The following is a 27160-nucleotide window of genomic DNA, read 5'->3' as shown; positions in this document are numbered from 1 at the left end:
GAAGATTTGGAAGCATGATTATTTGCACCAACAGGGTAAAGAACAGCTTCTGTCTGTGGACTGTTAGGTTGCTGACTAGAAAGATAACAACAGGGCAACTGACTTTTGGGTTTGGTGGGTGTGCGTCAAGAAATAAGGGGAATTAAGACTAAGAGTGCTGAGTGGGGTCTGCTTGTGTAATCTCACTGTATACAAGTTGTACAAGTGACAATAAAGTATTTCGATTTCAGTTCTTCCCTGGTAGGGAAGGACACTTTGTGGTTTGCCTCAGGTGCCAAAATGTCTTGCATCAGCCCTGGATTTACTCCCACCCACCCACAATTAATCTGCTCATTACATTTTGTAGCTAATTCCATAGTTTAACAGTCAAGTCCTTCCTATTTGAATGTTTTGAATCTTCCAACCTACATCTTCATTGAATGTCCTATGGTTCTAGATTTTGAGAGGGGGGAAAACATCTCTCAAACCCCATTCGCTACACAATGCATTGTTTTCTGCACCTGTCATGTTCATAAACTAGCAAAATTTTCAAACTTAGAAAGCCCAGAATTTTGTAACTTTTCACCATAAAGAAAAACCCAACCATCATTTGAGTTTCCTTTTCTGAACCTTTTCCTTTGAACTTCAGTCACATCATAGATTTGCATAAGGGCTTTAAGATACTGACACTTATCAATCCCTTTTCTAAAGATTCCTAATATGGAAGTTGCTTTTTTCACATCTGCCACTACACACTGGGTCAACATTTTCATTGAGCTGTACACTGTGACTCAAAGATCTCTAGTCAGCCACCGTCAGTTCAGACCACATGTATATATGAAGTTAAAGAACATTTTGCTACAGTGTGCATCTTTGCACTTGCTTGCACTGAATTTCATTTTCCGTTTGAATGACCATTGCCCCAGTTTGGAGAGATCCTTTTGGAACTCCTTGAAATCTCCTTTTTGTTCTTTTCAATAATTTGGTGTCATCAGCAAATTTGGTAACCTCATTGCTCACCTCTAACTCCCACCTTTCCTGAGAAAGTTCAAGCTCAGAGATCTACATCTTCCTCAGTGAGAAAAAGTGATGAATTAATTCAGTTCATCTGCAATCTCCTTTCCCATATTTAGCTGACTTTTGACTCCCATGTCACCAAAAGGTCCAACTGTCTTCCTAGCTAGTTTACTGCTTCTAATGTATCTAAACCTTTTTCTATTATTATCTTAATATTTTTTGAAATACACTCTTCGTTTGTTAGAAGAATCCAGCCTTTTTCAAGAAAAAAATTCTCTTTCAGGAAGGAATTCTCCATTAACTAAAGCCAACTTTGCCAAAGAATTATGCACCTTCATCTCTGGTGATGGACATTTTTGGCTATGTAGCTAGAAGTTACCTTATGAACTGTTCATGAACTGTTTAGATTGATTCCATCTTAAACAAGCACATTTGCCATGTTCTTAAAGGCAAACTGTTCCAAGCACGGCTCCAATTTTGCAGTTAGACCATTCTGCATCTCATCTAGGAATCGATGATATTTTGCATCTGGGAAAGTATTCTAACTTAATTAAATTTAAAAGGGCTTAAATTAGGAGTGCTGGGTGTGGGATGAGAAACTATTGTAGGTATCTTAACTTAGCGAGATCGATCAAACAGCAGCCATGAAGGAGAGTGCTGCCACCTAGATGCTTTTGTCTCTGCCCCACAGTGTGTACTTACCCTGCGTGGGAAATAGTTGTTGTGTTCAGGTGTCATGCTAAATCATAGCTTAGCATCATCTCACTGAACCAGAGTAAGGCTCATGTGTACCCCCACCTTGTCCCACACGGCCAGGAGGAAAAGTTTGGAAGCTGTTGCTTAATCACAGTTTGTCATTTCATCTGAACCAGAGAATTGTGTGTTTGCAGTTGTTCCAATATGGCTTGTTTCAACCAAATCAATGTCAATGTTAAGCACAGTTAGCCTAAGGCAAAATGTGATTAAGCAAAAGCCTCTGGTGTTCCCCTCCTCTCAGCCATGTGAGAGGGGCGGCAGCCGAGGCTCGATGTGGCTCCTTTTGGCTTGCTCCCATTGCTTTGTTCATGACATCTGAACATTGGCACTGTCAGCTGGATGGAAAGATTCCCCACTTATGCAGGAGTTACATTCCAGGCCCCTGTGTGCATAAGTGAAATCGCATAAAGTGGGGGAGCACCCTTTAAATGCCCTCTCTGCTGCTATCTCTTCAATCCATACAGAAAAATATCCACAACCAGCATTGATGCTCTGGGGCTGGCAGGAAGCTGGAGAATGCTCTGGAAAGTGGCTGCTGCGCTACCCTACACATCAGCTATTAGGCGGGGAGACAGAGCAGCATAAACAAAGCCCCACTACCCCTCCGGTCTTTTCAGGACTTCCTCTACCCTTAGGAGCAACTTTAAGGGCATTTCTCATCTCAGATTCTGTAGAAAGAAATGGCAATCCTATAATTTGGGAGGAAAAGTTTCAGTTTTGTTTCAAATTTCATTATTCATAAATATAGGTTTAATGCATGTAAGGAATTTAAGAAAAGCTAGTTGGAAAATGATGACTTTTTAAAGAGTGCTTCTTGCTTGAACCTTTTACTCCAGTCTTCTATGAAAAACCGAATCCCCACGGTAAGCAACTATAAGCTCTTTAGATTCCTTCTACTGGATATAACATAAAATATTTCAGATATGCAGCACATGTAAAATTAGATTAGTGCTTAATTTAAATTGTCACTACCCTGCATGTCAAAGTGACAGAAGGTGGGTTTCTTATTTTTTAAAAAAATGAAAACAATTGCTGACCCTTGATTCCCATGGCATTATCTTTCACTATAGTAGAAAAAAAAATACCTATGTTTTTAAAAGGCATTCCTTCTCATTGATACCAACATAAATTATACATATTTTGGATTGCCCCCTTGTGTTGTTTTTAGGGTCTTCAATAGCATTCTTTGTTGTTTTTCTTTGCTAGACGGCTGGAACAAAATTCAATCAAGGTCATCCCCCCTGGAGCTTTCTCGCCATATAAAAAACTTAGAAGAATGTAAGTGAGAAATATTTTGGAACTTACATAAAAAACATATGGATGAAAAACAGGTCATGGTTTATACAAAATACCTTCCGTCAGTTTATGGGTGCTTAAAAATGTCTGACAGCTGACAGATTGGTTGATATGGCTGTATCTGATTGTTGAGTCTACGTAGCTCCTTTGTCATGCTAATAACTGACACTTATGCCAACTTATTAATACAAATTGACATGAATATATAAATTGTGCTTGCCGTTAACAGAATAATTTCTGAAGCAGAGCATGGCAACGCAATGTCATTGATAGCATAATATTCAGTGCCTGTGCTAATCTAATTGTCCCCTCCCCAAATATAAAAAAAATGCATTAAAGCTTCAGGTTACTGCCAGAATTAAAGTGAGGGATGAGGGATTTTCAGAATTTTCTGGACTACAGCTTCTACCATTTCTGGCTGAATATTGATGATTCTGGCCAAGGCTGATGGGAGTTCCCATCCCCGATTTAAGCCATTATTTCTGGATGATGGGAACTGAACTTTGTGTTGTTGTTCTTAAAAAACATATTAAAAGTTAATTGCAAGAAGTGTTTTCAGATTAAATTTGTTAACTGCGCCTTACAGAGTTGAAATAAATCACTGTGTGTCCCTTTCACGGATCATAACACGTCATAGCAATCTCGTTTCTCATTTCAGTGATCTGAGCAACAATCAGATCTCAGAGGCTGCGCCAGATTCATTTCAGGGTCTACGCTCACTAAATTCACTGTAAGTACCACCACTGTCTTTCAAAAGAAAGGCAAAATCTCCCAAATTGCAGTGAGGGGACAAAACGTTATTCTTGTGTCCGGGAATTAGACTCTAAACAGGATTGCACTCCTCTTGAAGGTACAGGTGTGTACTTTTGGCAGCATTGTCTGGTTTGCCAGCTGCAGTTGTTTCTGGGCAGTTTCTGGCCACAGTTAAGACATGGTCGGATAACCTCCCCATTGGATTATTATACTCTGCTCTCTCTGGGACTGCCCTTGAAGATGATGGAGAAGCTACTGCTAGTGCGGAACGTGGCAGCTAGGCTGCTGTGCATAAGAACCTACAGAAACTGTACAAGTGGTTTGAAATTATCTTCACTGGCTACCAATATGCTTGCAGTCTGAATTCATGATATAATAATAATTTATTACTTATGTGATCACCATCTGACCGGGTTGTTCCAGCCATTCTGGGCGGCTCCCAACAATTTATAAAACCACAGCAAAACATCAAACTTTAAAAACTTCCCTATACCGGGCTGCCTTCAGATGACTTCTAAAAGTCAGATAGTTGTTTATTTCCTTGACGTCTGACGGGAGGGCGTTCCACAGGGCGGGCGCCACTACCGAGAAGGCCCTCTACCTGGTTCCCTGCAACTTCACTTCTCGCAGTGAGGGAACCAGCAGAAGGCCCTCAGAGGAGGAGCTCAGTGTCAGGGCAGAACAATGGGGCTGGCGTTGTTTTGATGAATTTATTGCTGTTGTTTGATTTATTGATATGCTGCTGTGTTTAATATTATAATGATTGCAATGTTTGGGTTTTTTAATGTTGTTGTGAGCTGCTGTTGGAAAAGGGGAATACAAATTATTAAATCAAATCAAATTGAACAGTCAAATGCTACTGATTTTAGACAGCTGGCAGCTACTGTAGTGTTGTTCATGCAACAGAGATTTCTCTTCCTTTACTGTCCCCTCTAGCTCCCTGTGCAACCTCAAAATCAGTTTGGGAGGGTTGGGGGGCCCTCCAGAGCACATTGGGGCGGGGAAAATTGAAGTCATGTTGCACCAGCGTAACAAGGCAGACTGGATGCAACCCATTGCCATTTGATTTGATTTGATAGAGCTGGCAGGTATTCTAATGCTATCTAAAATATAATTCAATATTCCAGCGCTGGATCCTTTGATGTGCTTTTGTCAGGGGCATACAATTTTAAAGAAATTCTAGATGAATGCATTGTTGTTCAACTTCCGATCAATCACCTTTTGAATTATTTGTTACAGTGTTCTCTATGGAAACAAAATCACAGAACTTCCCAAAGGCCTGTTTGAAGGACTTTTCTCTCTACAGTTGTTGTGAGTATTTATCTGCTGAAATTTGGTTTTATTTTATCCACTGAGAAGGGTTTTGTTTTGTGATTTTGCATTAAAAGCGGTTTGCACACTGGGAAGGTTTATTATTATTGTTGTTATTAGGAACATATCCACCTTTTCAAACTGCTCTGTGCAAGGGAATACCACCTTTTGAAGATGAAGAGCTTTTATTACTTTCATGCACTGTATTCCCTCTGCTGCTGCTTCACAAACAAAGGGAGAGCCTTTATTTTATTATTTCTTCCAGTAGCTTTCTGGCCGCCTTTTTTGTTTTTGTTTTTCGAATGTTAACCATGAATCTTCACCTACTTTGATTAGTAGCATTTAATCAAATGTATGTGCGCTTTAGAAATTCAAATTAAGACAATTCCATTCTGTTTTACTTTTTGCTGTTATGATACTAATATTCAGCCTGTCTAGTCTATTTTAAATGGATTTGCTTACTTGACTATAGAATCATTTATTTATTTTTCCAAATTTTTTATTAGTTTTCACAATATTATAAACAAACAAACACACACACAAAACAAACATACATAAATCATAGCCTTATTGAAAATTACAGTTATTAACTTTGTTAAGTGACTTCCTCGCTTCCCTTTGGTTGAATTTCATTGCATGTCCTTTTAACGGTTTTCCAAATCCCAATTTTTATAAAATTTAACTTAAGCATTAACATCCTTAGATCTTCACCTTATGGAATTAAACATATTAATTCATCACTTAACATAAATAAAATGCTTAGCCCATTAAGTATCTGCAAGCTATTTTCAGTTAGTTTAACTTAACAAATTTAACTAAATAATAATTAAATTTATTCCATTCTTCCTGATACTCCTCCTCCTCCTGGTCGCAGACTCTTCCAGTTAAGTCGTCTAGCTCCGAAAAATCCATCAGACTATAGAATCATTTAATCGGCCTGAGTTGCATTGTGTACAGTAATACCTCTGCTTACGAACCGTCCTCCTTGCGAACACTTTAGGTTACAAGCTCCACTAACCCGGAAGCAGGTCTCCTGGTTGCCAACTTTGCCCCGGGATGTGAGGCACACGCAGCGGGAGGTCCCATTAGTGAAAGTGCGCCTCAGGTTAAGAACAGTTTCAAGAGTTAAAATCGAGATGTGGAAATATGGAAATATTGATGAGAGGCAGGACTGAGATTTGGACATGCTTTAAGGTTCAGACTATGGGAAGTAGTAAAATTAATAATTACAATTCGGAAGATAATTAGACTTTTTTAATTTTAGCTTTTTATTGGATTATGATTTGATATGTTAATTGGATGTCTTTTATTGGAAAATTAATAAAAACGATCTAACACAAGAACGGTTTCGAGTTGAGAACTAATCTCTGGAACGGATTAAGTTCGTAACCAGAGGTACCACTGTAATTCATCCTTTCATTCCAAGCCAACTAAAATGGGTCCATTGAGTTGGAAAGTATTTGGGTTCAGCTGAAAATATTACTTAGTTTTCTGTGGCGTGAGAGAGACAAAGTGTATGCAATTTTCAGCACTTGTTGCAAAAACATTGATGTAGTTTCCTTACGATCCTCATTGCCTTTTTAGTTCTTCTTTACGCTCATGGCCTTTGGTTTCATTTGCCCACACACGACCATTTAATCCCTCCACATGAGTATGTTGGCAGGGCCACAATCCGATGTGATGAATGATGGATATTTGTAAACAAAATTTTGTGGGTCACCACAGTCCACTGTACGCTAGAATGAATGGCAGTGTGGACAAGTGAGACTGAGAACTATGAGGGAAGAGAAGCATCCAGGGAAACAGAAGGTTTCAAGCAGCAATGAAATTTGAGAAAATGGTTGTGTGTCTAATTATCTCTTCAAATTTACTGAATGCACTAGTTTCAAAGCAAATATAAAAATTAGGTGCAGCCCTAGTTGGAAGCAGTTATAAATACTTGACCACTTTTGGATTCCCATTTTGTACTTTAAAGGTGTAATTTGAAAAAAAAGGAGAAAGTTGCCATCTATCCTACAGAACTAAAATAAATAAAATTACCGGTACTTAATTACCATATTTTATATTAATTTGCATATGCCGATTCCATGTTAAAGTATTTCAGTGTATGCAGGTTTAAAATTACCCATTAGTAATGAACCTAGACTTAAAATTTGTACAACTGGCGATTAAGAAACACTGACAACATTCAAGGCAGAAGAAACCCCATCATAGAGTTGTATTTAAACCACTTCAACATTTAACAATGCAATCCTACATATGTCTACTTTAGAAGTAAGTGCCACTGAGGTCAATGAGACTTATTCCCGGGGAAATGGGCATAGGATTTCAGTCGAAGAGTGGTTAATCAGTCAAATTTTGTTAGGGAATCATGTAATTTAAAATTGAAAATGCTGGTTCACACACACAGATAAAGCCTGTTACTACTGCTGCTGCTTCCCTCCCTCTTCCCATGTAAACACCAAGGTTTATAGAAGCTTCTGTGTCCATTTGTCATTAACTGTAGCTTGGCATGTTGTCTGAACCCTAAATTGTAGTTAATCCCATGTTTGGTTGAAACAAGCCAACTTCAGTTTATGAAACTGACTCTTTTTCAACTAACCATAGTTAAGATTAACCATAATTTAGGGTTTGGATCACGCTGCAATTTGTGGTTAATCTAAAATGGAAGCAGGAATATCTGATTTCCTCCTTTCAGCTATTCCAGAAAGGAGGACACTAGCTTGACACTTGTTCTCGTAATACTAACCAAGGTCAAACACATCCAACAGCTTTCTTCTTTCCTTTGCCAATATATTCACTTTCAGTTTAAACCTGTGTACATTCAATGCAACACTTGATGCTGAAATAATATCTTAAGGAACTAGGTAGTTCACTGAATGCACTGCATACAGGTGGCACAAGTAATTTTGACATGCAGTTTTATCTTATTATGTATTGGCTTAAAACTGCTGGTTTTATATTGGGGGTGGAACGGTCAACTTCTTTTCTAAATCTGATTTATTTATTTTGGTATTCTAACGTATACAGTGGTACCTCAGGTTAAGTACTTAATTCTTTCTGGAGGTCCGTACTTAACCTGGAACTGTTCTTAACCTGAAGCACCACTTTAGCTAATGGGGCCTCCTGCTGCTGTCGTGCCGCCGCCACACGATTTCTGTTCTCATCCTGAAGCAAAGTTCTTAACCTGAAGCACTACTTCTGGCTTGGTAGAATGTGTAACCTGAAGCGTATGTAACCTGAAGCGTATATAACCCAAGGTACCACTGTATTGTATATTGTTTTATGTAAACTGCTTGAAGGTTTTGATAACTAAGCAGTATATAAATCCTCTTAAATAAATAAAGAAGTTGCATGGAATTCAAGAAAGTAAAGTTACAAAAATAAAGTTTGTCAATAAACAGCAAACACTTAACCCTGTTTTCCAATTGTCGTTTGTTTCACAGATTATTAAATGCTAACAAGATAAATTGCCTGCGAGTGGATGCTTTCCAAGACCTGCACAACTTGAACCTTCTCTCTTTGTACGATAACAAACTTCAAACCATTGCAAAGGGCACCTTTTCTCCACTCCGGGCCATTCAGACCCTGTATGTATTGCAATTGTCCATTTGTTGTTATGTGCTTCAAGCTTTTTTTGGTTCCTGTTCCCAAATAGACCTGGAAAACTTTGGGAACTGCAGAGACCAACCACAAACATGTAAAAACCCTCTTTTCTTTTTATTTGTGAAAGGCATTTGGCTCAGAACCCCTTTATTTGTGACTGCCATCTGAAGTGGCTGGCGGATTATCTCCATACAAACCCTATTGAAACCAGTGGTGCTCGCTGCACCAGCCCCCGCCGTCTGGCAAACAAAAGGATTGGCCAAATCAAAAGCAAGAAATTTCGCTGTTCAGGTAATTTCCTTGGTTCAGCTGCTACTTTCCTTTCACTTCCAAAAAAAACCCACCGCCCCACCACCCTCTCCCTCCCATCACAACCCCCACAAACCAGCAGTTGCAGACATCCTTAACGACAACAACAAAAAAACCCACAGCCTGGTGCCCAATTGAATTATTTAGCAATCATAGCAACTCTGGACTGAAGTTGTTTGATCAGAAAACATTCCTACAGTTAACACACTTGTTACTACCTCTGCATGGCATTAAAAATATGTGAAGGAATTGTGCTTTTTGATTAAATAATAAGAGTTCTGAGGTATCCTTTCTGTCAGTTGCGCGCAAAAAAAGGGGGCAAATCAAAAATGAAACAGATCTGGAATACCAGTTAAATCTTAAAAACAAAATCTACTCACGGAATATGAAAACATGACATTCATATTACACAGGGAAGCTTATATCGTGCTGAAATGTACTGTTTGCTTTTTCTAATCTTATTCCATTTCCTACTTACATGTTTCCAAAGCCTAACCTCTGTCATCTGGTTCCCAGCTGTTCCAGGTGCATTTCGTATTCTGCAGTTAATTCACAGTCTACAGCTAGTGTAAATATCAGAAGAGTGCTGCTGATATTGGCTGCAAATACATTTATATCTAATCATACTAGTATCCAAAGTTCATTCGAATACCACTACCCCGCACAGTTAGCTTTAATTACCTGTAGTCCATCCTCAGTCTAATAGAATTAATTTTTTGCTTGCTGACATTCAGGTGCATATTCTATTTTTTCTCTCTTTTTTATTTAGCTAAAGAACAGTATTTCATTCCAGGTAGGTTTGGCTCTGCAGTAAAACTGACTAACTGCAGGTACCACTCCCTCCTCCCTCACCAAAAGCAAAGTTTCATTTTAACATTTAAAGAACTAGTGCATGCATTTTTAACCCTGCTGGAAACCTCTTAGAATAGTAATAGTTTTGTAGTTTTGTCTTCCCACTACATGAGCTTTGCATGCAGCTCTTTGCTATCCAACTCACAAATAAGCACAGAATTTATCCAGTCCCATCTGATTTTAGAAAGAGATATCTTTCCCCGTTTTGCCTCTCCTGTTTACTGTTAACAACTCTATTCTTTAAATGTAGCTGCTGTGCTGCTTTTAAATGAAGAGAATCCTGCTATGATCAAAGAGCTAATAGAAGTCTAAGCACCCTTTCAAAATCAATACTTTCCTGCCTTTTATGCATTAAACTATTGCTTTCCTGCTGACTATCTGAACTGTTGCTTGCTCACCTATGACCTTTGATCCCTGTGTTTGTGAAATCACAAAAAAATGCCAAGCAAAAGTATGTTTATTGTCTTTGCAAAGGCGTCCAAAGGCTGTATATGTCTTCTGTTAAAATAATTTTGATGGAAGAAATAATAATTTAATAGTTGGCACATTTATACCACACTTTAAACTAAATGCTGATTCTCTTGAGGTATTCCACATGAATGATTGAGATTGGCTTTAGTTATATGAAACACGTTTTTCCCCAACCACCCCTTGCAGCTGACAAACGAGTGCAGTGCTTTCTTAACAGGGGAAAGAACAAAATCAACTATGTCATGTGTTTACAATATAATGTCCCTTACAGGTGATATATAATTGATTAGCAAAAGTGCTCAAAGGTCTAATGAAGCTTTTGATTGAACTGCAGGTGCATGAACTGCCAGAAAAAAGCAAAACCCAATTATAGTTTGCTTTCTAGAGGAAGGAAAAAAATGTTGTTGTAATTGAGTATGCAATCAATGACACTTGTTCTTTGAAGCACTTACAGGTATATGGTCGGCCCACAACGTTCAGCAGACTAACCTATTGATTGGTTTGGGCTCTTATCCACTTAAGCTTGCTTATTTTACACTTGCTGCTTTTACTGTCATGTACTACATTATCTTCTAGCTGGAGAGATGATGTGAAGAGTATTATGGCCTTTAGTAGTGCCCTGGCTAAATGCAGAGGGAAGAAAATGCACAAGGGCTGGTCTTTGCCATTCTTGGCTTGAAGGGACCAGTTGGAGTCAGGTTTGAGAAGTGATTCACACACTGCGTGTTTTTAATGGCATGGCGGTCATTTCCACATTTGCATACACTGGGAATGGGAAAATAATGTAAAAAGCGCACTACATAGCCAAAGTCCCATGCATCAGGGAAAGAACTTGAAGAATGTAAATTGGCAGTTACTTGATAAACCTACTGGATTACCTGAATTCCAAAATGAGAAGCGATTAAGGCTTTTTCTCTAGCAAAAAGAAAGTGTTTGGTGTTGTTCTAAATATATAATATCAAATTTCGCCTTTTTCCCTGATGGGACTCGGGGATATTGAGCATCATTAGCAAGCCATTTACAGTGTAGGCATATTCTGGTCTATCCTTTATAATAAGCACAGCTTTCTGCACACTGTGTCCAGATTTTCCTTTGAACCAGCAGCATCTGGTGAAGCAGTTCTCTTTTGGGAACCGCCAGCTGCCAATGTAGGTTATCAGATGGAGTGCAGGATTGAAGCATGGAGTACTTCAAACATGCTTGCATCTGGACAAGGTGCCCTAAATCTCCCCTAGTGCCTCTCAGCAGCTGCTTGATAAGGGCTAGAATATCTCTCCCATCTCCTCAGTTGTTCCATAGTGGTAGTGACTGGTAGTTCCTGCCTGAATACCACTTCACCAACAGTGGTGAGGTGTTGTTGCAACACTTCCACAACAGCCCACTGCAAGCCCAGCGTATTTTAGTAGTCAACTAAAATTGAGATTAAAAGGGACGCGGGTGGCGCTGTGGGTTAAACCACAGAGCCTAGGACTTGCTGATCAGAAGGTCGGCAGTTCGAATTCCCGCGACGGGGTAAGCGCCCGTTGCTCGGTCCCTGCTCCTGCCCACCTAGCAGTTCGAAAGCACGTCAAAGTGCAAGTAGATAAATAGGTACCGCTCCAGCGGGAAGGTAAACGGCGTTTCCGTGCGCTGCTCTGGTTTCGCCAGAAGTGGCTTAGTCATGCTGGACACATGACCCGGAAGCTGTACGCCGGCTCCCTCGGCCAATAAAGCGAGATGAGCGCCCCAATCCCGGAGTCGGTCACGACTGGACCTAATGGTCAGGGGTCCCTTTACCTTTACCTAAAATTGAGATTCTTGGGCTTTGTGACTTTATCAAGAGAGACAATTGTTGCTGTTGGCATCTGCCTGTCTCAAGAGACAACAGAATACACCTCCAGGGGTGAAGTCAAACTTCTGTGTTGGCAGCACTGAAGTGATCTCTCTGGGACACAAGGCTGGGAAGTATGTATGGAGGTGCTGGGCTGCTGATGGGAGCAATATGTTTGGCCCAGCTTGGCTGCAGGAGTTGCCGGAAGGAGAGACTCCACTCCAGATTTGTGTAAGGTTTATTCCTTAGCCTTTTCCTCCTGAATATATCACACAAGGCAGCATAGGTTTAGGATCAGTGTTTTCCTTCTCTTAGATGGGCTGCTTTCCCAGGTTGACAAGCCCCTAAGAGAGAGATAGAGTGCTTTTCTTGGAAATAAAGACAAAGCATAAGTGTTCCTGTTATTAGCTTTCAATCTTCTTTTTAAAAATCGGTACAGAATCAAACAAACTTCTGTGGCACTTGATGAAGACATTCAGAAGCAATGCTCTCCCTGTGGATTAGAATTATTAATCATATAATTCAAATCTGCACAGAAAAGTACTTCATCCTTAAATAATATTTGAAAACTGTAGACCATTGAGCTAGAAAATGAATAAGCCAGGAGTAAGTTTTTCATAGTTCTTATGCGACACTGAGCCAAACCATTGTTTGGTGAATTGAGCAAAAATGCAGGCTCCCGGGGAGTAGATTGCAGCCTCTCTGCTTCTCCCCCTGCTGTTGTGAGCTAACCCATCATTTAGCTTAATTTTACAGTGGATGCTTGGGTTGCGAATGTGATCCGTGTGGGATGCACGTCACAACCCATAGCATTCGCAACCTGCAGCGGCGTATCTGCTCACGTGCGGGTTGTGGTTTGACACTTCTGCACATACGCAACCGCCAAAACCTGGAAGTAACCCCATTCTGGTACTTAATCCGGTGGTCCATAACCCAAAAAAACGCAACCTGAAGTGTCTGTAACCCGAGGTATGACTGTACTGCTAAACTTGGGCTCGTGGTTTATCTTGCTCCAGACAAACCACAAGGTGTAGCCCGAGGTCTGTTCTATAGCTTACTGTTTGTAGTTTGTCTGAGGGAGATAACCAGGAGCCTGGGTCTGAATGTAACAGTAAACCATGGCTTAGCTCCGTTCTGCATGGCGACACCAAATCCAGACAAGCAAATCAGCCACAATCTTGTCTCTGAGCTGGTGTTTGTTCGCACTAAACCATGGTATGGCTGAGCAAACTGGGGAGTTGTTTTTTTTCTTAAAGGACTTAACAAATGTGTGTGAAAGTGCCCTCAAACAACCGTATCTTTCAGTAAATATATTTTAAGAATTTTAATGCTTTTGCCTATGAAGATGAACATATTATATAATTGTTCAATAGATAGTCTGCTGTATCTTTTTGCTACACTGTACCACTTCAGATTAATTATACTCTGACTCTTTTTGATATAGTACAGTGCCGAAGCATCATATAATCAAAGAAGTGTAGAATAAAATCCAACTTCTTTAAATTGAGAATTTCAGACGGACCTTGATGAAGGCAGGATATTACCCAAACCCTAGCTGAGAAAAGCAAGATGAGCTTTGTTTTTGTTGGGGTTTTTCCTCCCATTGGGATCACTCTTGTCTTTCTTTCTTCCTTGGCTGTCTTTCCTGTTTCAGGAGTTCACCATTTGGGCTGTAAGTAGAGTTCAGCGTGTGGACCAAATAACAGTACATTTCCCAGTCCTGATGCACTTTCCACTTCTAGTCTCAGTCTTTTCACCTTTTGTCCAAGAAGAGCTCACCAGTCATTTAAGTTTCTTTGTCCCACTCCCCCCCTCCACCCACATCACTTACCCTCAACTTCTTAATAGATGTTTCTTCCTGACTTGTGAAGGATGCTATCTCCATTCTGTAACGCGGAGAATGGCGAAGAGATCTTCCTCCCTGCAGTCTACTTTGTGTCTTTTCCAGTTTAGCAATGTTGCAGTGACCGTGGACATTCTGTACGAAGGATGTCGTGCCATGTTGAGCGGTTTCCCACTGCAACACTTTTCCTACTCTTTCCTCTTTCTCCCATTGCTTCTGCTCCTTGGTCTAAGCGGATGAAGTTGTGATAACTTAGCGAGATTTTCTGTTGTGCTTGATCTAACCATGTGGTTGCGAGGTATGAGTAAAACATGGTTCTGTCAAGCACCATGGAACGTCACGCAGCTTTCTACAGCATAGCAGGCTGCTGAGGCTTAAATCAGGATTACACACTTTTTAAAAATTGAAGAAGAAAAACAGGGCTTTAAATTTTATGGTTCTGAGATTACGTAGGCGGGCTGTGGCCAGTGAAATAGAAGAATAAAGGAGGGTAATGAAATGGAATACAAAGATTTACTTAATCCTGAAACTGTGGGAATAAGATATATTTAACAAGAATTAGCACTGCTTTATGTTTTTAACTGTAAAATGGAATGGATTGGCTGACAACTTAATCAGCAGAAACTACAGCTGTGAAAAGCTCAAGCAGTTAATGTTATCCTACCACATGTCCTGTCCCCCCCCCAGCAAATTTCAAGCCCTCTGAAATTTAACCCACTCTTAAACCTTACTGTTTCTTCATTACCATAAAACTTACCCCAAATTACCCATTTGTCTGTACTGCAGGTCTGTCTCTTTTCTCTCTCTTATTTTTTCCCTACGAGAAAATAATCCCAACACCTTGATGAACTTAGTACCTGTATTTTTATTCTGCTTATCCTCAGGCACCGAAGATTACAGATCCAAACTAAGCGGAGATTGCTTTGCAGACCTGGCTTGTCCTGAAAAATGCCGTTGTGAAGGAACAACTGTTGACTGCTCCAATCAAAAGCTCAGCAAGATTCCTGACCATATTCCTCAGTATACAGCAGAACTGTAAGTTTGAGCTCACAACAGTGTGCTGGGTGAATATCAGTGGTGATAATATCAATTCATAACTGCTCTTTCTTTATCCCTTTTTGGAATGTCGCAGATCCTTCCAGTTCATGAATTTTCAATTGTATTAAGTTTTACTTGCTCTACAACATTTAGCAAAGGCAAAGAAAAAGAAATTCAAATATTAGTGTAGAAACCATACAAAATGTTGACACATTATTGCTTTACAGTTCTCTCCACAGCAAAAGCAGTCTCTGTTTACCTACTTTGAAGTACACCTACCTCTCAACTATTGCACAGTATTGTGCAAAATATAACTGGTTCAAGCACAGTGAGTAATCAGAATGTCCAATATATACACCCTTCGTTGATTATGATGATTGAAGGATCACAGGGCAGTTTACAATATAAAAGCACAAAGATACACAGCATAGTAACAAAACAGCAACAACAACCAGTAACCCCTCCAACGGGTTTAAAAGGCCATAGATTGTTTACTTAGCCAAAGACCTGGGAGAAGAGCAATGTTTTTGAGTGGCACCTGAAGATATATAATGAAGGCGCCAGGTGAGCCTTCATTATTGCTATGTCTTCAACAATAATTGCTGATTCTTAGACAGAACGCCCCTTGTGTTGGGTATTCTGTTGTCTGTGATCTATGTACCGTACAACAGGTGACTCATAGATGATATAATCAATCACTTCCTCGTTCCACTGTGTTTCATTTGGAGCTACCTAGATAAGTATTTCCTCCACTTCCCACGGATTCTGAGAATATTGATGATTCCCATCCGTACTCTGAAAAATAGGGATGGGGAAAAAATGCAGTCGAAAGGGACCTAAAGTCCCTTCCCCAAATAGAAAGACAAGCTATCAGCTTGTCCGATGGATTGCACTATGCAATTCACACTGCAATAAAGCAGGGAGCAATGTGCCAAATATAATATCAGCCTGAACAGGTACTAATGCCTTTGTGGAACTTCATATCTGCAGTTGAAAAGCAGCCTATTGCTAAAGCTCTGAATTACAGCTGCTTGCATCCGCGTCCGTCCGTCCTGTCCCGTCCCCCCCCCCCCCCCGCATTTACATTTATTGTAATTATTTTTTCCTAGTGTGCAATCCTGCTTGCATCTAACTCTAAATGAGGTTAATGGAGCCTTTCGTGCCTGAGTTACAGATTTAGAAATGGATGCATATAGATTACACCAAAAATTAGTGCTGTTATGCCGCAGCTTGTGTGCTGCTGCGATTTATTCTAATTATGCTGAAACAGACTGTGCGTTAAGGAAATAGACCTGCTGAGACCATGCAGGAATGGATAGGTATATAATCTGTACGTTTATAACTGCTGGTTGTTTTACATGTTCACATAAATGCAAGAAGGACCGTGCTAGCTTCACGTATTGCCGGGGTGATATGCGTCATCTCCAAGTGATGTTTGGCAATATGCACGAGGCCAGTGTTGATTGGGCCATGCACACAATAGCCTATCAATGTATATATTTTTCATTTTTTCACCGTATATATTTTGTAAGGGTGCATATTCTTGTACTATGTATGAAATTTGATGCGTTGACAACGTGTGTTAGAATTTGTAGGCCTTTCCTGATATAAACTTGAGGCGTTTATTATTGTTAACTACACTTAATGCAAGAAGCATCTGCAATTGATCGATATTTTCCAACAACTATTGGTGACTGTTCTTTTTGACTGGACAGTGCACAAAATTCCCCTTATCCTGCAGTCAAGTGGTGCTCCTCTTCCATTCCTGCCTGTGATTTGGTGTCATTGCTGGCACTTACGCACCTTCACGAAACAAGTCACAATAACCTAAATTTATATCTTGCTACTCCTTCTGCAGGCGACTCAACAACAATGAATTTACAGTGTTGGAGGCTACAGGGATCTTTAAGAAGCTTCCTCAACTACGTAAAATGTAAGCTTATCTGCCAACCTGCCTTATATAGGTAGCCTTGGTGCAATAATATAAGAAAAAGTGTAAAGTATTATTGCAGGAGCCCAAAGCAGTAAAACGTCCCAGCCTGTGGTATTCTTTGTGGAACGTGAGTGCTCATTTTTGCCAGTGTTTCTGTCATACTCTCTTTCTCTTCTTTTATCCCTGCCAGTTTATTTGCACAGTCAAAAGGGGAAGGGGAAGCCATTGCTCACAGGTAGAGCCTACATTTTCACGTGCAAGGTTCCAAGTTCGGTCTCTGGCTTTTACAACTGAAAGGATCTCTGGTAGCAGACTGAGATTCTTATAGCCACTGCCCATCAGAATAGACAAAACAGGACTAGACTGGACCAGTGATCTCGCTTGGTATAAGGCAGCTTAGTATGTTGAAGATAACAAAAATCCTACTGTCGTACTGAAGGAAGGCTCATTGAATTTTGCCCATTTCATATAGTTGCTAAAATATTTTGTATCCTTGATTCCCAAATTTCCATATGCTAGGGAGAAAAAAAGGGAGAATTGCTTAATGCTCATATGATGCCAGGTTTGTCCCATGTGCAAGAACCCACAACCCATGCTAATTTATTTTGTGTTGCATACCTAAACCACAAACAGTAAGCCAGCAGAGATCAGCACAGGGTTTGCCAAGGTCTCTATCTTATTTTTTCAGTAGCACTGATACATCAAACCACCTCCATGTCTTTTCTAGAGTCACCTGACTCTTTATTTGGGATAGCTATTGGCACTCGCTGCTTGAAGCTAAGTTAATGAAATCAGTTCTGCTTAGAGTGATCTCAATCCAAGTGTGTGTGTGTGTGTGTGTATCAGGCAACATTCCTGCAGGATAAAAGTGGAATAAGCATCCAAAATGCTGATAATACGATCTATTATAGTGAATCAGTTATTTTAAAATTGAAGCTGTTAATAGAAGATGCCGTGATTTATTTATTTTTAATGTTGTCACTATATTCCTGCATTTTTATTTTGTGAAGAAAATCTATTTCTGTTTCCTTTCTGGAATGCTTTCTTTTCTAAATTCTGAATGAATCCCAAACAGTGTTTAGACTGGCTGCCCACCTCTCAGTCACCTAAAGTCACAGTGCCCTCAGGTGATGATCGTTGGGATCTCAAAGCACCATGCGGGGCTTTTGAAGGGCTTTTAAAGAAACCCGTGCAGTGCTTTGAAGCACCCCTGTCAGCAGACTTTAAGTCACTTCCTATCAGCTGATGATATTGTTTTAACATTCGATTGGAAGCAGCCCAGAGCCGCTTGGGAAACAGCCAGACAGGTGGGGTATACATATTAAATTATTATTATTATTATTTTATTATTATTATTATTATTATTATTATTTATTAGTGGTGACTTTAAGCTTGCTTTCTGCAGGTATCAGCTGCACAATTGAGTTCCTCACAGGCAACACTGTTCTGTAGCTAATTCAGCCACATATATCACGTGGCATGGTTTTGGGGGGAAACAGCCCTGTGGGCCAAATTGTGACTCGTACCAGGCCAAATCTGGCCTGTGGGCTAGAGGGTCTCTATCCTGAGATTAGAGCTTTCTTGAAATCATGTTGCTAAGACCAGAATTTAGTCGCTGCTTTTTGTATTCTTCATTATATGGATCATTTCCTCCAAAACACTTCTCCTATTAATTTGCTTTGCCATGAAACAATAGAAATCTGAGCAATAATAAAATCACAGATATTGAAGAAGGAGCATTTGAAGGAGGATCGGGTGTAAATGAGCTGTTGCTCACCAGCAACCGGCTGGAGAATGTGCGCCACAAAATGTTCAAAGGACTTGAAAGTCTCAAAACTTTGTAAGTATGTTCCTCTCTCTACTTTGCTTGCTCTCTTTGCTTAAACTTCTCTTCTGTCTTGTTTTCTGGGTATGGGTGTATGCTCACTTTGACTCACATTTCTTATAATGTAAAATGCATTAATCATATATGCTGCCTAATTGCAATCAATATCTTTTGGATAGGTATATGGCTTCACAGAGGGCATGAAGTAAATTCTGGTCACAGATAAGGAAGTATTATGTAAGAAGCAGATGTAGGCACATGTCTTTTCATCTGTGTGGAACAGCATGTAATGTGCTTATAACTGTCCCCCCTCCATCACTTCCTTACAATGTGTTTTTTGATATTACTAAGTCCCTGGATCAACCTCGGTTATGACTGGTATTGCATAGAAACCGAGCTGTTAGGACCATTCCTCTGGCTATTATTCTGGCATCCTTTGGGTAGGAAGAAGAAGCAGTACCCAGCAACGGCAAGGAGCATGAATGCTGCTCTTAGTTAGAGGGCAAATACTTTACCCCTGTTGGTGCCTCCCAAATTGCTGAAGTCTTCCAATTTCACAATTTATAAACTGGGACGGGGATTGAGCGGGGGTTAAGTTGGGTCTGGTTGCAGAGATTTCTGGGATCATATATGTGGAGTAGCAGGAGAGTGCTGTTGTGCTCATGTCACACTTGTGGGGTTCCCATTGGCATCTATTTCACCACTGTGGGAAACGGTCTTAAATGTACCTTTGCTCTAATCCAGCAGGACTCTTCTAATGCCCTCAAGTGCTTTATAAATACTGCATATTATTTCTCAGCATCCATGCCTAGTAAGTTAATAACTTGGGGGGGGGGATGCAATACAACATCTCATAAAATGTTTAGTAAACTGTAGGGAATGGTTTTCCCAGTAGTGATGTATGGAAGTGAGAGCTGGACCATAAAGAAGGCTGATCGCCGAAGAATTGATGCTTTGAATTGTGGTGCTGGAGGAGACTCTTGAGAGTCCCATGGACTGCAAGAAGGTCAAACCTATCCATTCTGAAGGAAATCAGCCCTGAGTGCTCACTGGAAGGACAGATCCTGAAGCTGAGGCTCCAAGACTTTGGCCACCTCATGAGAAGAGAAGACTCTCTGGAAAAAAACTCTGGTGTTGGGAAAGATTGAAGGCACAAGAAGAAGGGGGCAACAGAGAACAAGATGGTTGCACAGTGTTCTCAAAGCTACTGCGAGAGGCAGTGGAAGACAGGAGTGCCTGGCATGCTCTGGTCCATGGGCTCACGAAGAGTGGGACACGACTAAGCAACTAAAGAACAACAGGGAAATGTACACAGATGAGATGTGCAATACATTCTCTATGGCATTGTTCCCCAACTTCATGCCCTCCAGGTGTTCTGATTAGGGATGATGGTGTTACTACCCTTTGGAGTAACAAACTGATTTGTTTCATTTTTCCTCAGGATGCTAAGGAGCAATCGCATCAGCTGCGTGAGTAATGACAGTTTCACAGGCCTGAGCTCTGTTCGATTGCTATCCTTATATGATAACCAAATAACCACAATTGCTCCTGGTGCGTTTGACACTCTTCATTCCTTGTCTACACTGTAAGTTGTTCTTGCATTCATTGCCAGCCCTTGACATTTATACATGTGTGTTATATCTAAATTAGGGGTAGCTAGCCTGTGACCCTCCAGATGAACTCCATATCCCATCATCCTTGGCTATTGGCCATGCTGGCTGGGGCTGATGGGCATTGGGGCCCAATAACATTTGGAGGGCCACAGTTCAGTCACCAAACAAACAAGTCAAGAGTGCTTGCAAAGGCACATATGTGAAAGTTTTCAGAGAATGCTAAAATTCAAACTGAGAGGTGCCAATATGTGAAAATACATTAGTAATCTCTGCTAATTGTTTGGTGGCACATACTGTTTCTAAATAACCCCATGCAATATTGTGTCTGACTAGCAGTGATTTCCCTTGGTTCAGGGTACCAGTGCAGCTGAATCAACCAGAGGGGTTGTTTCACACAAAATGCAGCACTCACTGATAATGAGGGTGTATTGAGAGCCCTGAGGCTTTTGTCCAAAGATCTGCACTTGTTCAGATACACCCATAAAACTCCCTTCTTCTCATGCTACCCTATTTTTTTCCAAAGGGGAGAGTGACAGAGCATGAACAGCTGGATGGAGGCTCTGAACGGGTGACCGAAACATTCATAAATTTATTCATTTACTTAGCGCAAATAAGCATGTGCAACAGGGCGCAATTCTTTAGTTATTAGCCTTAATAACTTAAAGAGGGCCTGGTTAGAAATGGGCAAGCATTTCACTCACCTTATTTCTACACATTGCAATCGACTCACAAGTAGGGAAATGTCTCTTTTTCGTGAACTGCTTTGAGAAATAATGTGGGAAAAGGTAAAGGGACCCCTGACTGTTAAGTCCAGTCGCGGACGACTCTGGGGTTGCGGCGCTCATCTCACTTTATTGGCCGAGGGAGCTGGTATACAGCTTCCGGGTCATGTGGCCAGCATGACTAAGCCACTTCTGGCGAACCAGAGCAGTGCACGGAAGCACCATTGACCTTCCCGCTGGAGTAGTACCTATTTATCTACTTGCACTTTTGACGTGCTTTCGAATTGCTAGGTTGGCAGGAGCTGGGGCAGAGCAACAGGAGCTCACCCCGTCACAGGGATTCGAACCGCCGACCTTGCGATTGGCAAGCCCTAGGCTCAGTGGTTTAGACCACAGCGTCCCCTGATGGAAGTGTTTCTTCTTCCCCCCTTAAATTGCTATAATCAGCTATTTAATAATTTGTTTTGGTTCTGTATCTGGTTACTCCTGAGATAACTTTTGTAATACAAGCAACTACCGATTTGTGTGGAGGTTGCATTCCAGTTCATTGCATGTGATAGCAGGGTGTGTATAAGCCCCCCTGTTACCCATCTGCCCCCTTTCTCTGCCACTTCCAGGTTTGTGGTGATGGGTGTGCTCATAGTCATGCATGCTTTGAACGCACGCAAAATGGTTACTACCTGTATAAAGGAGTTTGGTTAAAGCTGAGCACCTGGTACACACACCCAGCTCTGAGGAGTAATAATTGCCATAGAACAACACAGAGCTGTTGCCATTTAACTGACCATATTCCTGTTTTCCAACTGTAGCTAGGCATGGAGAAAATTGGCAGGTAATCCAGAGAGAGAAAATAGCAGAAAATGTGTCCTCTGTAAGGGTGCTATTAAAGGTTCAAAAGGAGCTCTACTGTTAAGCAAAAAGTTTGGAATTGTAGCAATCATAGATGAGTCATAATATGCATGTTTACTCAGAAGTATGTCCCATAGTATTCAATGGAGCTTATTCCTAGGCAACTGTGCAAAGGATTGCAGGCTAAATGAGATACATTTGAAACAATCCCCCCGTGAGTCAACTGTATGTAAAAGGAAATATGAATATTCAGTGAAAGGAAATATGAATATTCAGTGAAAGGAAATATGAATATTGGAGGGGGGAGTAAGGCATGTGGTGTGTCTAACAATTGGGTTTTCTGTGGTAGGAATTTCTGAGGGAAGAACGTAATTACCGGCATATTTAATCCTCTGCCCTCTCACAATGTGACAAGTTACACCTAATGACTAATTTGTGCATATTAAAGATGGCATATTTATAAATAATGAAATTGTCAATAGGCCTCTGTTGAAATGTGGAGGTGCCAAAAGCACTGAGACTTGTGGAAGTAAATCCATTTTTATAACTGGCATGTAATTAACTTAGCTGTCAGTTTATATGGAAAACCTATTCTCTGGAGCAAATAAAAGATGGAAATCTTGAAGAGGCAAATTAATGAAAGAGCTGTTGTCAGGTTAAAGCTAATAATATAAAGTAATCAGCCTACATTTTGACATTAAATTACTGTATTATTGTGTGTAGATAGCTTGACAGCAAGTCAGATTTGTGATACATCTTATTTAGAAATCATTTTAAGGTATCGGGATTTCTCAGCTCAGACTCTCAAATTGCTATCCTGATATTTGGTGGGGGGCAAGAAGAGGTTTTTTTGCGGGTGGAATTTCATCTGCATCGCTATCGCATAAAATGCAATAGGTGGATGGAATGAAAATGGCTAGTAAAACGAATCCTACTTTTTTGCAGTGCAAACAGGGTGTTTTAATTTTTGTGTGTGCATTTTTGCTTGAAATTGAGCCCTGTGTTGTTCACATGTGTTTATCAGAAACCTCTTAGCCAACCCTTTCAACTGCAACTGTCACTTAGCATGGCTGGGAGAATGGCTGCGGAAGAAGCGAATTGTGACGGGCAACCCCCGCTGCCAGAAACCCTACTTCCTGAAAGAAATTCCTATACAGGATGTGGCCATTCAGGACTTCACTTGTGACGACGGTAAGAAACGGAGCACACATGCTGTATGTCTCTTGTGGCAGATTCATCATTGTAATAATAATAATATAATTTTTATTTATACCCCACCCTCCCCAGCCAAGACTGGGCTCAGGGCAGCTAACAAGCAATAATAAAAACAAGTTGAATGAATACAACTTAAAAACAAGATTAAAATACAACAATTAAAATTGTAGTATGAAAAATAGGGGTGGAGGATAAATAAATTCAGTTCCGTTCAAATTTAAAGCTGAATGTATCAAATAAGCACTTTTAAAAACAACATGCAGATGGAAACAAACCCGTTATTCAAAATTCAAACTTCTCCAAATTTTGCGATGCAGTTCTTTAACCAAGAAAAAAAAAAGAATGCATTAGGGGGACGTGTGCATAAAAATTAATATTCAAAAAATGCATTATATAAGGGGAATTTCCTGCAAAAATGTGTACATTAGTCAAAACTACGTATAAAAATGTGTTTATTAGAAGTTTTTAAAAAAAGAATCACAAATTGTTGCAAAATGCAGAGACATGAATTTAAAATTGGAAAAATGAGAAACCGAGGGAACTGAAATTGACAGATCCTTCTATCCATAACACAGAAGTTAAATCTGTTACTTACCGTTGCCTTTTAAGGATGATTCTGGTGTTATTTTCTCTTCGGCTTTGTCTGTGTCAATAACACCAGGAGTCAAAGGTTGTGTGGGAAAAGCTAGCAATATGATTGCCCCTGGAACTGGAGCAGCACTGACATGGATTCCTTCTGAATAATAATAATAATAATAATAATAATAATAATAATAATAATAATAATAAATAAATAAATAAATAAATAAATAACTCAGTATCATGCATTGTTCAGACATTATTTTCTCCCTAGGATTGTTCCTTAAGTGAGATAGATGGTGGCCTCAAGCATGCCTGTTCTCGCTCATCACAAGGAAAATGTCTAAACTGGGAATTTTGTGGTGTCTTCACTGAGCCTCTCAAGAGAATTTACTCCATCAAGAGCTGGAGAAGATTTGTGCTTGCCCAGCATCTGCTTCCAGTCTCTAAATAAGCCAGTTTTGTGACTTCCACCTGAATATCTTTGTTGCTCTGCATATATGTCAAAATGGCTTCTAAGCTGCTTACAACTATAGAATACACAGTAACAATTCCATTCCCATTCCCATACTGCATGTTGTCAAGAGCAGTTTGTAACCTGACGCTGTTCAAAGTGAGGGAAATGTCAAGGAATCCACTAGGCTTGTGCAAGTCTAAGCAGCTACAGTGGTACCTTGGGTTACATACGCTTCAGGTTACATACACTTCAGGTTACAGACTCCGCTAACCCAGAAATAGTACCTCGGGTTAAGAACTTTGCTTCAGGATGAGAACAGAAATCGTGCTCCGACAGTGCGTCAGAAGCAGGAGGCCCCATTAGCTAAAGTGGTGCTTCAGGTTAAGAACAGTTTCAGGTTAAGTACGGACCTCCGGAACGAATTAAGTACAGTGGTGCCTCGCAAGACGAAAAGAATTCGTTCTGTGATTCTCTTCGTCTAGCGTTTTTTTCGTCTTGCGAAGCAAGCCCATTGACGGATTAGCGCTATTAGCGGCTTTTAGCGGCTTATCGGCTTATCAGATCAGCTGATAAGCAGCTTAGCGGCTTAGAAAAAGGGGGGAAAGAAAAAAACCCCCGCAGAAACTTGCAAGACATTTTCGTCTTGCGAAGCAAGCCCATAGGAGATTCGTTTTGCGAAGCACCTCCAAAACGGAAAACTCTTTCGTCTAGTGAGTTTTCCGTCTTGCGAGGCATTCGTCTTGTGGGGCACCACTGTACTTAACCCGAGGTACCACTGTATTTGGATCCTGCATGTGGTCAGTTAAGCCTGTGCCATTCAAGTTGAGACATCTCATAGAATGGTAGAGTTGGAAGGGACAACAAGGCTCCTCTGCTCCAACCCCCTGCAATGCGGGGATCTTTTGCCCAACGTGGGACTCAGACTCTGAGATTAAGAGCCCAACGCACAACCAACTGAGCTATTTCTTCAGTAGCTATGGCACCAAGTGCATTTTCCCTAAAAATGCAGGTACCCATGTAAAGGTAAAGGTAAAGGGACCCCTGACCGTTAGGTCCATTCACAAACGACTCTGGGGTTGCGGCAATCATCTCCCTCTATAGGCCGAAGGAGCCGGCGTTTGTCCGCAGACAGCTTCCGGGTCATGTGGCCAGCATGAGTAAGCCACTTCTGGCGAACCAGAGCAGTGCATGGAAACGCCGTTTGCCTTCCAACCAGAGTGGTACCTATTTATCTACTTGCACTTTGACGTGGTTTCGAACTGCTAGGTTGGCAGGAGCTAGGACCAAACAACGGGAGCTCACCCCGTCGCGGGGATTCGAACCGCCGACCTTCTGATTGGCAAGTCCTAGGCTATGTGGTTTAGACCACAGCGCCACCCGCGTCCCGTCAGGTACCCATGTAGTGGAAGTTAAAATACATCATGTCTCTGGTAATTGAAGATAACACTATATTATATATATACAGAGCTACCTGAAAGCAGAAACTTCCTATATATCTAGAACGGATTAAAATGATTGTGCTGCTGCCATGCTTAGGTGCTGTTAGCTGAGCGTGGCTTATCTTTATATGTTTCTCTTTATGAACTAGGAAATGATGACAACAGCTGCTCTCCGCTCTCGCGCTGCCCTGCAGAATGTACTTGCCTAGATACTGTGGTTCGTTGTAGCAACAAAGGTCTAAAGACTTTGCCAAAAGGCATCCCCAAAGATGTAACTGAACTGTAAGTAGTACCAAAAATTAAAATTAAATGTCAGCAACAATGTTTCTTTCGAGAGTGATGGGGATGCTTTTGGCAGATAACTTAACATTATTGGACTTCCCATTGGTCAAAATCCTAGTCTGCCTTTACTAAATAATTTTCACAGGACCTCAGGTATGGTATTTCAATGATTTGCCTTTTCAACGCTCATTTCAGAAGCTATCCAAACATTGGAAATCTATTTCTCCTGGAGTTATTTTCTGGATATTGATTGGAACCAATAATGGTAAAAACTTGATCTACTAACTTTTTAAACCTTTTTTTGAGAATAACTCTGCATTTCCATGCATACCAACAAAGTACACTGTTTTGTGGGTTACCTTTATAGTGCCTTCAGATTTTTCTCAACTATAAAATGTATCCTTTGGTCTTAAAGTGTTACAACATCAATTGTTTAAAAATAGTATATTAGTGGTGCACTTCAGTGCTTTGTATCACTTGTGAAAGCAAAAGTTGGAGGTCCATCTGAACTGGAATGAGGTGTTCAGCGTCTTCAGAACAGGGTTATATTGCTCTGAAAGATCAGGCTTGCGGTCTCTGAAAGCTCTTAATGGCCTTGTCTTCATGATGCCTTTGTAACGTGGAGCAACTTTTATCACATGAGATTCACTTATCGGCTACTGCCCCTTGTCTGGCCAGAGTTCCCATTCCTGCATTCTGCTTTCCCACTTCTTCTAGATGTGATTATTATTAAAAGAAGAGTTCCAAATTCTTTGTAAGCTGCTTTGGGAGCCTTGGTGGCTGAAGAGTAGAGTGCTAACTTTAAAAAGTAAAATAGGTAATGAATGCTCTGGTTATCTCCAGCTTGGACTACTACATGAGGCTACCTTTGAAGGTGACTCGGAAACTACAACTAATCCAAAATGTGGCAGCTAGACTGGTGACTGGGGGCGGCCGCTGAGACTGCATAACACCTGTCTTGAAAGACCTACATTGGTTCCCAGTACATTTCTGAGCACAATTCAAAGTGTTGGTGCTGACCTTTAAAGCCCTAAATGGCCTCAGCCCAGTATACCTGAAGGAGCGTCTCCACCCCCATTGTTCAGCCCAGACACTGAGGTCCAGCTCTGAGGGCCTTCTGGCAGTTCCCTCACTGCGAGAAATGGAGAGTGCCTTCTTGGCTGTGGCGCCCACTCTGTGGAATGCCCTCTCATCAGATGTCAAGG

The 27160-nt window shown here is 40.7% G+C and overlaps 1 protein-coding gene across 6 annotated transcripts in view; it reads left to right on the top strand.

Annotated features, from left to right (window-relative positions):
* The window catches only part of SLIT2 (slit guidance ligand 2), a 242582-nt gene that overhangs the window by 174277 nt on the left and 41145 nt on the right, over positions 1–27160 (top strand). For 4 of the 6 annotated variants that reach the window (XM_082237336.1, XM_082237334.1, XM_082237337.1 and 1 more), the window contains exons 10-21: positions 2959–3030; positions 3707–3778; positions 5041–5112; positions 8559–8702; positions 8846–9009; positions 9797–9820; positions 14888–15038; positions 16900–16974; positions 18671–18814; positions 20241–20384; positions 23008–23174; positions 25823–25955. In XM_082237336.1, the coding sequence (XP_082093462.1) occupies positions 2959–3030; positions 3707–3778; positions 5041–5112; positions 8559–8702; positions 8846–9009; positions 9797–9820; positions 14888–15038; positions 16900–16974; positions 18671–18814; positions 20241–20384; positions 23008–23174; positions 25823–25955 (1362 nt within the window). The remainder of the gene's footprint in view (positions 1–2958; positions 3031–3706; positions 3779–5040; positions 5113–8558; positions 8703–8845; positions 9010–9796; positions 9821–14887; positions 15039–16899; positions 16975–18670; positions 18815–20240; positions 20385–23007; positions 23175–25822; positions 25956–27160) is intronic. The other 2 variants (XM_082237335.1, XM_082237338.1) reach the window with 1 other exon arrangement.

This window comes from Podarcis vaucheri, assembly GCF_965113315.1.
Source record: "Podarcis vaucheri genome assembly, chromosome: 9".
NCBI classification, from domain to species: Eukaryota; Metazoa; Chordata; class Lepidosauria; order Squamata; family Lacertidae; genus Podarcis; species Podarcis vaucheri.
Note: the sequence above shows the minus strand (reverse complement) of the source record. Positions and strands in the feature narration are given on the sequence as shown.